The sequence below is a fragment of the Netta rufina genome (assembly GCF_964035555.1).
Source record: "Netta rufina genome assembly, chromosome: 17".
Lineage (NCBI taxonomy): Eukaryota > Metazoa > Chordata > Aves > Anseriformes > Anatidae > Netta > Netta rufina.
The window spans coordinates 13,345,188-13,360,450 of NC_140141.1; the positions used below are offsets into that span (position 1 = coordinate 13,345,188).

Here is a 15,263-nt window from a genome sequence, read left to right on the forward strand (position 1 = left end):
GGCCTGCCCGTAGGGGCGTTCGTGCAGCTCTTACGATAAAGCAGGCGAGGTTGGTGCCAAGTACTACAGTGAGCTAGATGCTGCTGTAGTACCAGCAGTGGAAAAAATTCCAGGCAGCACTTTCACTGCTAACCTCTTATCTCCATTAGTAGGAGACTTGTCTTCTGCCGTGTAAAAATTACAGCCTTAGAGCGCTCTCGTTTTGTAGCTTTTGCTTGGTGCAGAAACGTGCTTTTTTTTTTTTTTTTCCAGCACAGGGCAGTACGTGTCAGTGGCACTCGGGCTCTGGAAGCTGCAGATAAGTGCAGTTGGTGTTGCTGCGTGGCTGCTCGGTGTGATACCAGCCTGCTGCCCTGCTGCTGCCTTCCCCAAGGGGCTGCCTGGAGGGTCTGGGAGTCCCAGGGCCCTGTGCACAGCCAGCCGGTACGTTTGTGCCTCCAGTGCCTCTGTGGTTGGATGTTGTCACCGTGTGATGAGGTTTCACTCGCTCACTTCATCAAACCAGCAAAATGTGAGCTCAACTATGAGGCTCCATCATCAGATGCACAAAAATCTGCATTAGAAGCCAATTCATTGCTGCTCCTAATAATGTTTTGCTCAGTGAGTCTCTAGGAGCCCAGCGTGCATCCCATCTGAGTATCCAGTCACACAGCAGAACCCTCCAGTCTCCAGTAAAAATCTTAGCGGAGCTTGAGGAGCCTCACATTTTTATCAGCAGTTTTTATTAGCACATTAGTAGGCTTGGATCTGACCTTGCGTGTGCTGATTGTACCCTGTGTGCACGGAGCGAGCTTTTAAAACAGGGAGACAGATCCTGGGAAGTTTAGAGAGATTTGTAACAAATGCCATTTACCTCTCATCTGAGCACTCAGAGGGACCCTGCAAAGTGAAGGCAGCCTTATTGTGATTTTTGCACTTGGAAAAAACACGGTTCAAAAAGAGGTGTGTGCTAGGGTCATTTAGCAAGGGGAGGTTTTGCTTTGGTTGTTTGGTGGGGGCTGTTTGTAGGAAGATTCAGGACAGCTCTGATTGTCATCTGCTTTACTTGGGAATCCCCCACGTGCTTTGGGACCTAGACCATGCAGGTCCCTGCGTGTCTTTGGACAGGGGATCGTGAGTCCAGCTGCCTTAACGAATGCGTGGGTGACTGACACAGGAATTTCTGAGCTGCTTCGCTGGTGGATATTTGGCCGCTTGTGTGTAGCGTGGAGAGACAGGAAATAAAGGAAAGCCTTAAACAGCCCCTTTGAAACTTCCTGCTTCTGATTAGAGCACTTTACATGGCGAGGGAGGGAGACATTTGAAGTGGTTGATGAACTCGGTGTACGCTAGGTGTATTCTGGCTCCTAGGGAAGGTTCCTGGGCTCCTCAGCGACCCTGGCTGGAGGTGAGTGCTGGAGGTGTGATCCCAACGGAGACCCTGAGAGGAAGCACCACGAGTCCCGAGCTGCTGGTGGTCGGTCAGGTGCAGTTATAGTGCTGTGTACCCCAACTTCGTTTGCTTCGTGTCTGCAGGATGGGTGCTTTTCTCCCCCAGATATAACACACTCAGCAAGAGTTTCTGTTCTGGCTTTTCAGTCTCAATCTCACACTTCTGAAAGCTTGGAGGCGTCATCGTGTCATTATCGCTGTGTACTCGGCCTGGTACCTGGCCTTTCTGGAAAAAGGGATGGCATTTGGATTTCAGTGCCACTGAATTTGTCTTTCCTCATCCTTAAAGGGAGGGACACGAAAGGGAGGAGAGGATTTGGAGTTGTAGTCGTTGGAGCCTGCAGTCACAGACAGCGCTGCTAAAACTTCACACCCCGAGCATCCACAAACCTTCTCGGCTGTCTCATTTTCAGCGATTTGTCACTGAACAAATTGTGTTCATTTTTTTAACAGGCTTTGAAAGCATTTCCTGCTTGTGTCACAGAATCACGCAGACACTTTCGGTCTCTGTGCTTGTGTGCTATTCAGTCCCGTAGCTATTACAGAGTTAAAAACCTTTATGCGCAATCATTATAAAGTAAAAAAAACTGCTCTCGAGTGCGACTGGAGCCGTGCTGCCAGGGACAGCGCTGGCCTCTCCACCCTGTGTGCAACCAGGAATCTCTCTCAGCCTGTCCAACCCTAACTTGGCAGCGAGAGCCCTGTGGGAAAAGTGAGGCGGATTCCTTGCGGTGAGCGTGAGCACGCTTCTCCCTCGTGCCCGCTTAACCCCAGGAGGGGTCACTTACAGAGCCACGCAGCTCCCGCTGCTCTCGCCGCTGACCTGGAGGTAAAGGTCTGTTATCCACCCCTCCTTCCAAGCAGGCTCAGCCTTTCCTGGAGGCTCAGCCTTCCAAGGAGGCTGCGGGCGTGTGCTGCCAGATCCCTGGGAACGTGGCTGCTCCTAGCAGGGGCCGCAGGAGCCGCCTTCCCCTGCTCCCAGCTGCTTGCTGCTGGCTGGAGGCTGGTGCTGGTGAAGTCACTGTGAAAGCATTTGTCTGCACTTGGATCCAACGAAGTAAAGATTTTCCTAGGAGGTGTGTGTGGCCTTTTGGAGGGGCCTTTTTTCTATTTAACTCCTTTTTTTTCCCGAATTCCAGTCTCTTTATGGTGACTCTGGCAGGGGTTTTCTCCCTGTGTTATCCTCCAGTAGCCTTAGTAGTAACAGCACCATGCCATCGCCCTCCTCCTATCTTCTGGGTAGTTCCTGGCTTAGCTTTTATGTATGGTTTCAATAAACTGGGTGTGCTGTTGAAGCCTTGAGTCTGCAGTAACTCAATTTGGGAACGAGCCTGGTGTTTCTCACGCTGCAGGGAGCCGCTCGCAGACAGCTGCTGGGAGAGCTTCCTTGCACAGGGGGCGAGGTGGAGCACCTCTTCTTTTTAAAACACTGAAGTCATTTTCAGAATAAGATCCCTGAAGTCTCGGGGTGTATTTATAGGCTGGCAGCGCCGTGCCCAGAACATTACCCTACCCTCCCCTACCCTCCCCTACCCTCTGTGGCAGAAGCTCTGGTTTCAGGTTTCTGTCCCCAGTAAACAGCTCTCGGTTCCTGTCGGTATGAGAGCTGCGCTGATCTGCCCTGCTGATAGGGTTTGTTTGGGTTTGTCAGGGGCTCTCTGGGTAAAAAGTCTCTGAACCACAATTTAGGTGCTTAAAATAAGGTCCTGGATTATCTCATCTCGTCAGCCTATTACCCTAGGCTAAGGCCTTAGCATACCAAAGGATCCCGACCCGCTGGTGGCTCTGTGCAAGAGGGTCCTCCTGGTAAATGGGCAGGGAGGTGCTCTGGGCAACACCTCTGCTTCCTGGGCATTTGCACATGAGAAGAGCCCTTTGCAGGGAGTGTTTTGGGAAACTTGAGCAAAACCCGGTGATAGGAATCAGGTTTTAGGAAGTGGAGAATTTCCAAAGACTGAGGAGGATTGCTTCCTGTAGACTGAAGCTGCTCTGGAAGTGCGTGGTGGAAAGTCAGCCTCCCGAGGGAATGCAGGACAGGCTTCAGAACCAAGGGAAAGCAAATACTTGGGTGAAGCTCCTCTGCCTCCCAGCAGGGATTCTGTAAGAAAAGTTCATGTAGAACTGATCCATCCTCGTTGTGCCAACTCAACATTGTTAGATACAGGATGAAATGTTCCTCGAGCAGGAGGGAAGCTGCAGCAAGGCTGATGGAGAGGAGGTGATGGGGGAAAAGGGTGCTTTGGGTGCCGTGGCTGATCCCTGAAAGGGAATCGTGCAGCAGGGAAGGAGCTGACAATGAAGCTGTTGGCGGAGGTGATGCAGCAAAGAAAATCTGGCAACTATCACAGCACTCACCCCTGCAGATCAGAGCGGAGTTACTGGTGGGCCATTGCACATTAGGGGCCTGTGGTGTGTTAAAATTGTGTCTTTTTGTTCCTTCCAGACAAAGACTGGAGTAAGTGTTCCCTAAATGCAAGTCCTCAACCCACTGGTTATAAAATAATTTTGACAACTGTGTAGGTGATGCAGGATGCTCATTTCTGGTCGTCCTGCCCCTGGAGCACTGAGCTGCGTGAAACCGCGTGTGCAGTCCCAGCAGCAGAGAGGAGGAGCTGGGCGTGAAGGTTTGATCTCCAGGAGGTTGATTTCAGTTGTTGGCCTGCAGCTTGCAGGCAGAGAACAGCTGCCTGGCGCTCTGGTTTCAGGCTTGCTGCTTTACATACAGAGATAACGTGCTCATTTAGCTACAAGGGTGAGTCATACAAAACATGAGGCATTACGCTACACCGCAGAAGACATGAAAAGGAATTGACTTTCCACCTTCTTACCCAGCTGTTGTTGGAGGCAGCGCTGGTAGCACCTCCTGTTCTGAGCGCTGCCCACTAATTCCCGCTGTGGAACTGCACTTCTGGTTGTTTAGCTGTTAGAGCTGAACTTTTGCATGTTTAAGCCTGTGGCTTTTGGATGAGACGTTGTTCAAAACAGTTTATTCTGTTCCATTAATAAAGCTAAAATAAATGATATTGCCCACATTAAAAAAGGAAGCCAGAAAAGCTTGATTCATTTTCCACAAATCAGTTACCCAAAGGTTTGGAACAAGGTCCTTGAAATTTGGCAAGAGGGTTGCTCGTGTACCACGTGAGTGTTTTGTCCTGCGAACCTGCTTTTGAGCTTGGTCAGACTGTCATCTTCGAGGGAAGTGGCGACAGCAGCCGGTCCAAGCAGCGAGTGCAGAGGTGGTCTCAGCGCGTCGGCTGGAGGTGAGAACAGGGCAGGGAACCGGAGGATGCCGTTTGGCAGGCAGGCACAGGCGTGTCACCTCACGTCGGCCAGATCAGAGGAGCGGATAATGAAATGTTAACAGGTCCGTGCCTCAGTTTCCCCCCTGCAAAATAAAAGGGAAAGCGCTGTGGAAAAACCAGTGAGTTGAGTCTAAGCAATGACTATAAATTATGTTTTGAGCGCTGAGAAGTGAACAGCACGGGGGGCCAGCAGGGAAAGTGCTAAACTAAACACTGGGGCTGTGCTGCATGCCATTCTGTGCTATTCTGTACACGGAGAGGCTTAGGATGTGGAAAAATGGCTCGTGATCCTATAATTAAAGTGTTTAATTGTGAGAAGTGTGCCGAGATACCAGCAATATAAATTGGGATGCTTTCTGCCTTTTTTAGTGCTTGCATACGCTACCATACATTTCCTTTTATGTAGAATTGAATGATAATTCAATAATAAGCATGCATTGTTGCTCAGTTCCAGTTGGAATTTGAAATCCACTGTACAAAGGATGTCTTAAATCTGTGCAGGGAAAATTCAAGTCCACACTTGAATGACTGATCCTTACCTCAAAGGAACACTTTTAAAAACCAAAACTGAATACTTAGAAATTGCGATAATCTTCACTGTGTGCTCTCCACATCTACATCTAATCTGCCAGGAAAATAAATTACGGATTATGTCATTTCATACCAGAACAGAAACTTTGGGTTGCAGTGTTTGTTTAAACAAAAAATCAGAACAATTTCCTGGGGAGCTTATTTTTTACATATAAGCCTGTATTGCTGCAGAAGTTTTGTGGCTCTCCTCATTGTAAGATTTTTCCTGCTCACTGTGTTTACAGAGCTTACTTCTGGGGAGAGGTCTGAGGAGGGCTGAAATTCTTACCCACGCTGTTATCTGACCGGCAGACACCAGAAAATCTGATTAGTTTAATATTTATTTGTAAAGGCAGAAAACCTTCTTTCATTAAAAATACAAACTGATTCTATTTTGTCTTGAATTCCCTAGCCAAGTGTGGAAAAAAATCGGGGCTGCTTTCTGCTGTGTTCTTTGTGGACCAAACCAAGCTGAGAACCAGCAATGCTGGTGGACGGGCGAGCTTAAGTGCAGGAAGGATCAAGGAGAGGTGGTGCTCAGGAGTCAGCGGTGATGGATGGTGATGGCCAGGCCTGTTTCTCAGCATTTTTGACTGAAATTATTGCTGACGTTATTTATGAAGCTTGCTTTCTCATTGTTCCAGCTCTGTAGTAAAGTCCATAGGAGACAAATGTCCGAGAAGCAGGAACATTTTTAGAAGTATGGTTTCTGACTGGAAAACAGAAACTATTTAAATAATCTGTGTCTTTAAATAGGCACTGGCTGAAGGACACTGCAGCCTCCAGTCTCCTTGATATTTGTCCTGTTCCCTGTTCCCCTTCACCCCATGCTATTTCAGCACTCTTTTTGCCCTTTCATAACTTGCCTGAAGGCTGCTTCTCTGGAAAACATTTCTCCAGTCATCTTTCCCGGCTGGCCACCAACCTTCCTCTTCCTGTAGCAGCTATTGCCCTGTTAGGTTTGGCTAGAACTACAGCACAAAACTTTTTTCCTTGACTGATGTAAGGATGGTGTAAAAAGCTGTCAGCGCAGATATTCCATCACCAGCACAGATGTGGTCTTTGTCACAGCAAGAGCCCAGATCCCGGGCAAATCATGTTCAACTTTCAAATTGAGCTTAAAATGATAGATTTTAAAGCTAAATAAAAAGCGTTTCGGTTATGGTACATTTGTTGGGTCAGGAATGTTTGCTCCTGCAGTGTGACTGATCTTCTACTTTCCTGTTCCTTTCCAGGAGGTGCATGCCTCAGCCTTCCTGGGTGAAATCAGTCTAGATGATGTGTCCTGGGCAGGTGTTGCAGTTCCAGTTTGCCAGTGGATGACTTTGGTTAATTTTTTAACACTTCTATCCTGAGCATCATGTATTTAGAGGCAGTTTGTCCCTTTTAGTATCTCTGTCCTCAAGATTGAAGTGTTGTTTTTAAAAGGAGAAGAACCAAACAATGGGAGAGTTTGGTTGTTTCAGAACATTTGATGTAACTTTAGCACAAAGTTCCCTTTTGTGGACTGTGGGCAACGTAAAATCCCTCCACAGCCTGGACTCTGCTACTGCGGGAGGATCTCAGGTGAGGAAGGTGAACTAGGTAACCTCAAGGAAATGAGCTGCCTTAATGCTTGCTTTTAAAATGAGCTCTGGCTGGGATTAGTGTCCTGGGGCAGCAGCTGGAATTAGCTTTGTATCTACAAATAGTAAGATGTGAAAGTGTGGCCTCCTTGCAAGTCCTACAGACTTGCTCAATGTAGGAAAGTTTTTGTTTCACTTGCCTGCCTCCTTGCTCCAGCACACAATGCATATGATCTTATTCTCTGAATGAACCATTGTTTGGGGAAATACTGTTAGTTTTGGCTCCTGGAGAGCTGAGCTGACAGGCCCAGCTCCCCAACAAAACACTTCGGAGATTAAAAAACAAACTGAAACCATTCCTTCCGAAAAAAAATGCTGGGGACAAGCCAAAAAGTTTATTTTCTGTGTTGCTAGAGAAGTTAATCTAATTAGCTACTGTAATACCAAATTGGATTATTTTTTTTATTTATTTATTTATTATTGCTTAAATTAAAAGCCTCTCTACTATCACCTGCCGTAAAAGGAAAAATTAGAGTCTACCTTAAATACTGAAAGGTCATGACAGGAAGGAATTGGGGAAAAATGCAGAGGAAGTGGGTTTTAGGACAGGAGTTAACAAGGCTCTTTTGGCACAAAGACAATGGGAATCTGTTAACTAAGTAGAAAAAGCACGCTTCTGGAGCTGGTTCCTGCAATTGAATTTGCAAAATTCAGGTGTGAAAACAAAATAATTAATTGCTTAGCACTACAGTACGCAAGAGCCATATGGCCTGTTTGAGAAGGGACTCCTGCAGGTCACTGATAGCTGTGCTTCAAGGTATCTGTGCTGTATCTGCTGTGAATATATATTTGGGCAGCAGGGTCAGGCCTGTGGAATGTGAACCTCGGCGCTCGGAGGTTTATGTTTAAATTCCATCTACGATAGATCTAGGCCAGGTGCTACGTGCGGGCAGGAGAAAAAATAACTGCTGAGCTGGAGAGGCAACTGTAGCAGGAGGTTTTCTTCCTTGTCCCTACATACCAAACCAAGTGGCAGAGGGTGGGAATCAGGCTTTGACATGCAGAACACAGCAGCGTGACAAAAAATCTCTGTCCCATTTGTAGCTCTGTCATACCCACACTGTGTAGCCCTGGGTGTATAATTCAGCCTTACTGTTTGTTACCTTATTCTTAAGCAACAAATGGTGCAGTACCTTTCTTCTCTCTCGGTATTGTAAAGACCTCATGCACAGTATTTAATTCAGCACAATCGCAGGACAGCTTGCCAACTGGAGTTCCTTGGTCAACACCATTCACGTGTCATGCTGTGGAGAATGCATTTGATTTTTTCTGGGTGGAGGAAGGGGCTTTTTCAAACTGGTATTTAAGGCAAAGCCTTCCCTATTGTCTTCTATCAGAAAAAAAAAAAAAAAAAAAAAAAAGGCTGAAATTCAGTGCTAAACTCTGCTGGTTTGACCATTTCTGAGGTAGACTAAAACCAGGGAACTGCAGGTTGAATCAGAAGCGACTAAAGAAGTAGGTTTTACTGTGTGGATTACTTGGTGGTGGTGCACCTTGCTGCAAATCTGGTGGCGTCTGAATGGTTTTCCATTGCTTTTAGAACACAGCTGCGCTCGCCGGAATCTCAGGAGTGGAGTTCAGGTGCTCGCAGGTTCCTTGTGGCTGCTGGGCTGGTCAGCGAGCTGCTCCTCGCTTCGTGCCGGAGCTGCAGGAGGCAGGTCTTGGTGGCTGGTTTTGTTGTTTGCTCTGCTTTCTTTCTTTAAAATCTGGAGATTGGCTTCAGGTAGGCTCTGCTCTCAGTCCCCGAGCTGTTCAAAGTCATCGACTTTCCATTGCCTTTGGAATTGGGAGCAGTATCTAAACATTGCTGTCAGCTTCATGCTGATTTCTCTCACTGAGGCTGAAGTTGTTTCACTTACGACCTCAAGCTGGGCTTGTGCTTTGCTCCCATGGGAACTAAAAATAATAATTATTTTAAGAATAGGTTCTTAATCACTTCCTTCTTTTGATGCACTACTTTTTGTTTAGTATTTTGGAAGAATGTAATAGAAAATGTTTTAAAATATTTGTGTTTTAATTCCAGTTCTAATTGCCTTCTTGAAGATGCAAGGAGTATACAAAAAAAAAATCATTACAGTTCCTTTCAGGGATATATAAACATATATATACTTCTCTTCCAAGAAAAGCATTTCTTGCTGTTATTCTGAAGATTATTAGTTTTGTTGCTTTGGCAAACTGTCCAGTCACATGGAGCAGTTGAGATGAGCATTACGTTGACGGATTTCTTAGTCAAAGGCACGAGGGCATTTTGTTAGTGTTAATAGCTTCGCTCTGAACTGTTAATGTTCAATGGAGAAATGGAAAAGACGTGGGTTTAATCTGGGTTTAGAAGGAACACTAAGCCAAGCCAAGATGTACAGTGAGTTTGTGTGTGCTGGCTGCGCGGTCAGTGCCGTGAAGGTGATGAGTTGGCTGGTGGAGATGGGGAGAGGATTTAACAAAGTGGCACAACAAGCTTGCAGAAAGCTTGAAAACAGAATGAGATGATCTAGGCTGGGTTCTAAAATGAATGAATATCCACTGTCTGCCCTGAACCCTCAACAGCTGAGCAACAGGGAGATAAAATTGCGTGGAGATCCCTCTGTAGACTGGAAGTGCCCACCCTGAGGGGACAGCTCACAGACCCTGGTGAGCGCAGGACTCGCTTTGTAGCCGGCCTCTACACCCGCTTCCCGGTGCGTACAAAAGAGAAGAGTAATCCTGCCCTGTGAGTACTTGTGTAGCTGCTGTGGGAGAGCAAATCCACAGTGCCCCAGTGGAGGCCACCTCAAATCCATCTGCTGGCACTGCGCTGCTGGTGGACCAGGTGCTTGGAGGCCTCCAAAAGGACAAGGTTTGGAGGTGACATTATTCCTGTCGCTTGTCCATGCACCCTCCACCACAGAAGACCTTAATCTCTTGGTTTGCAATGTTTCGAGACAAAGCTTGTGCCTTGGCTCGCGTTGTCCTACTGATGGCAGTTTGTGTTGTTGGTGCTCTTATGTGGTAGTGAGGGTAAACAGACAGCAGAGGGAGACAAAGTAGGAAGATGTGTGAATAAAACCACAAAAAATGAGAGAGGGAACCTGGAGAGAGAGGTGATATGTATACTTTAACCTGTGGCTTGAAATTTACTACATTATGAGTATTTCCCACTTCTGCTGCTCTCTCAGGAACATGGATTGATGATTCACAAAGTTGTGTTTAAGGGCTGGGTACTTGGTGTTCATAGAGTTTACTGGAGTCCACGTTGCTTCTTCCTTTTTCTCCCCTCCACCCCAAAGACTATTCATACGTAAGCTGTTTTTCTTTTCAGCCTTCCCTTTCCTTGGAGAAACGTTAATATTTCGAGTCTGTTGGTGATCCTCTGTGCCCAGCTTGCCCACTTGCATTTATTAGCATTGTACAATTGCTGGGTGGTGGATTTTCGTTGGCCAAAACTGGCGTTTCGTTCATCCTTTCCAGTATTGCCAGCCTAGAAAATCAAATGGAACTGCAGAAATGAACTTGTGTTGACTTCATCCAGCTCCTTGGCAAAATCCAAGCCAGGCAAACCTACAGTGCAGTCAAACCTGCAAGGTTTGGGGCTTAGTTGTGAGCACTCTTGTTCTCAGGTAAGGGAAACTCCCAGGCTGGCGCTTGAGAAGATGGGAGGGATACTGGCAAGGAGAAAAATTTGAGTGAAATGAGTTGTAATCCTGAAATGCTTGCAAGACCTGTTGTGACAGTTGTTAGCAGGCAGATAAGAATGTGAAGAAGTCTTGAAAAGTGGACTCCAGTCTGGTGTAAGCCATGAACAGTGTGGCAGAAGTTGTCACTGGCCAAGTGTGGCTGCTTGTACCTCTTTCTGTTGGTAGTTTGGCAATTTTAGGAGGACACTTTGCTCGATAGGAGCAGCAAGGAAAAAAAAATGAAATCAGAGTGATTTTGCTTTCTGTTTTGTTTTAGTGGGAAGCTGGTGTCACCAAAATGGAAAAATTTTAAAGGCTTGAAACTTCAGTGGAGAGATAAAATCCGTCTCAATAACGCCATCTGGAGGGCATGGTACATGCAGTGTAAGTACCAAACGGGGCTGTGTCACTTGCTACGAAATATTTTCTGAGAGACCCATGTAAAAAGCAAGAGAGAAGTGAAATTACTGTCTAATAAAAGGTTCAGAAATCTGCTACAGGCTTGGATATCTGCAGGGCTGTCATGGCAGTGTGCATGAACCACTGCTCTGCTAGAGATGTCCATGCAGAGGCTCTACTGAGCAGTTGAGCACAACCTGAAATTTCCCCATTTCATGTTGGTTTTCTGGAAAAAATGCTGGCAATTTTTTATTTTTATTTTTTTCATATCTTGCCCTGGAGGTGAGAGGGCTTCCAGCAGAGCCCACTTCTGTTGAGCACTCAGATTTTCTCTTTTCTTTCAGACCTGGAGAAGCGCAAGAATCCTGTGTGCCATTTCGTGACTCCACTGGATGGCTCTGTTGAGGTAGATGAACATCGTCGGCCAGAGGTATGTGAAACCTGAGGAAGAGACTAACAAGCTCTAGAGATTATAGTGCATTTCCTAATCTACTAGATAAAAAGCAGCTTAGTAATTCTGTGCTCTGTTGTCTTTATCTAGAAGGATCCGTTAAGATAAAGAAGGTGTGCTGTTGAACCACTGTTTCTAATTTTATCATATTGATGTGATCAAGGAGCTACCAAAAGAACACTCGTTATCTGTGTCACCTCTGTCTGTGTTCTAGTTTAGTGAAGTGCAGTTCGGATAGTTAAGATTTTGACAGCCACTGCTCTGGCTGGAGATGGCCCAAGTCAGTGGGAAATCAGTGAGGATTATTTTTAGAATTGAATCTAAGTGACCCCCTGAGAGTTTTCTGTGTCTATTTAATCGATGAGGTGTGATTTCAAGACAACAAGCAGTTTGTTTTTCTCTGTCAAGGTTAACTTCACAAAAAGAGTGAGTTTGTGTACTTTCATTTTTGCTCTTCTGTACAAAATGCAAATAGAGCTGCCCTCTGGCTCCTTCCCGAAAACCAGCCAGGCCCTTGATGTGGCAATGTGTGTTGCTCTCTGTACTGCATAACTCTAGAATAATTTATAAATGCCAAAACCCTTCTAGGAAATGACAGTGTGGCAACTGTTACTGGAAGGAGTTCCAGATGACTTTGCGGAGCTGTCTCAGATTTTAGAAAGAAAAGTTTTGATGTTTGTGTTGAAAGATGACCGTTGAATGCAGAAAGGTTGTGCTAAGGCTCTCACTAGTCTGCTGCCCCTAATTTATCACACACAGCTATTTGTAATGAATTAAAGGCCTGCACCATTCTGATCCTTTTGTTGCTACTAGTTTGGGACCTGTGAGGTCACATTCTCCCTGAGCAGGACATGAAAATGTTATGGCTTTGTATCATTCTTAGCAGCTTTTGTGTATGTGCACGTATGTGCTGGCAACCTTGTGAAATTCTCTTTGCCTGTTTTCTGCAGAGCACAAGGTGTTACTGTTCTATATGTTATATTTTATTAAATTCATTGTAAGGTTTTTTGTCTTTTTTTTTTTTTTTTTAAGTATTGGTTTTAGTTAAGCCAATGTGGGAGATGCTGACAGTGCAGTCCGACATCATCTTGTTTATTGTGGGAAAGATGAAGTTAGTACTGTCAGATTTAATCTGTGATAGCTGAACTCTGGGACAGCTGGTCTGCTGATACGTGAGCTCAAACAGAATTAGCACGATTTCTTTTGTATTTTTTCTGCCTGAATATTTGCTTGGATACTTGTTGGACATTCAGCCATTATGTGATTCCGTGTAATTCATGGTATGTGTTTGTGTTCTCAGGCCATTGCAACAGAAGGGAAGTACTGGAAACGAAGAATTGAAATAGTCATCAGGGAATACCACAAGTGGAGAACATACTTCAAGAAAAGGGTCTGTTAGTTTGCACAGTGAAAGTAGCTTGCTTGAACAATAGTTGTTGCTTTTTGAGTTTTGATGTCGCTTTTGCTAACGTGCACAAATACTTAAAATAGATGTTAAGCAAATACAGGCACACTCATCTGAATAGTCCCAATTAACTAAAAACGATTGTGCAGGGACTAATTGTGCACGATAGGGTATTTCAAGTTCTGCGGTCAGGTTTTCTGCTGGTATATACAGGACCTGTTCTGACTTTAACATCTCTTTTGTTCTCCTTTTGCAGTTACAGAAGCATAAAGATGAAGATCTTTCAAGTTTGGTCAGGGTAGGTGATAACACTGATAAGTGGCAGCATTTATGCTTGTAGAAGCTGCAGTAAGTAACAAAGCTGTAACGTACCTTAGCTTGCATTGATTAAAATCTAAAGACAAGCATCTTGCTTAAATCTTGATTAAGGTTAGACACCTTAATGTTGGTGCATCATAAAGAACAGCTTAAAAAGCTTAAATTGAATGGGGGAGAGGTTGAATGTAAAATGCTGTGACAGAAGAAATGAGAAGCAGCTTGGGGTGTGCAGAAAGATCGATTTCTTTGAGAGCTGGCACATTATTTCATCTTGTTACTGAGTCATAGCTGGCACTACTGCCTTACTTGTGTAAGTGGATATGTGACGATGTGAGAACTACATGTTGCAGATCCTCCTGCTGTCAAAATATTGGCAAATAATGTGCCGGGATCCTAAAAAAGGCAAGATGTTTAGAGGAACAACAATGCCATCATTTAGTATGAAAAAGAAATTTTCATGAAGCCATCAATTCTACTTTGGGCATATAAACTGATGATCAGAAGCATTGTTCTGATTTGTTTTCTTGTTGGAACTAACCATGAATCTGGATCTGTCCCAGTTTCACAAAACTCTCAGCTGTTTTGGCCATGAGCTCCAATGCACCATCGTGCTATGCTGGTGTAGTTAGTACTGCATGCTGGCTCGGCCACAAGAACCTGACCCTGAGTGCTTTTAGTCTGCAGCAAAATGGAAGGCAATACAATTTAGCTCAGCCTGTAGTGAAGGAGGGGTAAGCCAAGTCACATTATGTTGTATTTTTCACAGCCTAAAATTGCCCACAAGATTACAAAAGTACCTTTTGCAAAGTCAGATCAATTACATTTCAGAGGTTCTTGTAGGCTTCAGGGTAGGAGTTGTTTGCTCTGAATTTTTCCTCTGTGTGTTATTTTAAAATCTTTATGCAAACCAAAGAATCATTAAACTATAAGTGCAAAAATATACATATAATTACTGAAACTAGAAAGCATTGTTGCAGGTGTTTTGTTTTATGCATTAATTGTTGACGTCTGTTTTTTGGGGAAAAACCTCTCCCAGAGTGTCATGGTATTCGATTGAAGTTTTCTGCTCAAATCAATGAGCTGAATGTGTTTTATTAGAGGTACCACTGATCTGTTCGAGTGTATCTCCTAAAGGAGAGTTGTTTCTCTTAAAATGGAAAAAAATAATACACTTAAGTGTTTGCACCTGACTGCATTGGCACCGTTTAGGCAGCCTGACTTGTCTTCCTTTCCTTTGGCAGGACGATGATGTGGTTCTCTGGCAAAAAAGAAGATATGGCAGAGAAACCCCTGTACCTATGGAGGAAGGCAGCCTCTTGGATGTTGATATGCTTATGTCTGAGTTCACCGACACACTGTTTTCCACACTGTCTTCACATCACTTGGTTTCCTGGCCAAATCCCAGAGAGATAGGTGTGTGTTGGCTGTTAGCTGTGTTGATTTTTGCAGTGGGAATCTCTAGAAGTCTGTTTTTGCTGCTTTTTTAGTCTTGCTTTAGAAATTTTGACTTACTTTGCTGACACAGATAAAAATAGCTCAGAGAATGTAGCTGTTGAGTAGATTGTAAGTTATGGAATCCTATGGAGCCACTGCGCTTTACAAGGAGTGTAGCTGAAGTAAAGTTAAATGGATAATGGCTTATTTTAAAATACTGTGCTATGAGCTGTGGTGGTTCAGGTGGTGATTCTCAGCAAGTTCATGTATCACGCAGCAGGGGCTTGGGAGCAGGAAGCTTGTGAGGTGTCCATGCTAGTCCATTCCCAGTTGCTGGTGAGGGCCATGAGAGGTTCACCTCTTCCTTTGTACTAGCTGAAAGTTTTGTTTCCTAACAGTAGTCCTGAAGAAGTGCAGATGCTCAGTTCATTTCAGCAGATTTCAGCAGCAGTAAACAACATGGTTGAGCCTGGCTGTGGAGTGTGTTGATGTTCCAGCCAAGTGTGAGTTACTGTGCAAGTGATGCATAGCTAATCTGATCTTTCTTTTCAATTTCCCAGCACACTTAGGAAATGCTGACATGATTCAACCAGGGCTTATTCCTCTCCAGCCAAATATTGATTTCATGGATACTTTTGAGCCTTTTCAAGGTAAGAATCAGATATATAGTCAATTAAT

At 44.9% G+C, this 15,263-nt stretch overlaps 1 protein-coding gene across 1 annotated transcript in view; it reads left to right on the plus strand.

Moving 5' to 3' along the window:
- Positions 1 to 15,263, plus strand: part of MLXIP (MLX interacting protein) — a 45,398-nt gene that overhangs the window by 11,756 nt on the left and 18,379 nt on the right. Inside the window, 6 exon segments of the mRNA XM_084297338.1 lie at positions 10,856 to 10,962; positions 11,322 to 11,407; positions 12,729 to 12,818; positions 13,090 to 13,131; positions 14,393 to 14,564; positions 15,146 to 15,235. Of these exon segments, the coding sequence (XP_084153464.1) occupies positions 10,856 to 10,962; positions 11,322 to 11,407; positions 12,729 to 12,818; positions 13,090 to 13,131; positions 14,393 to 14,564; positions 15,146 to 15,235 (587 nt within the window).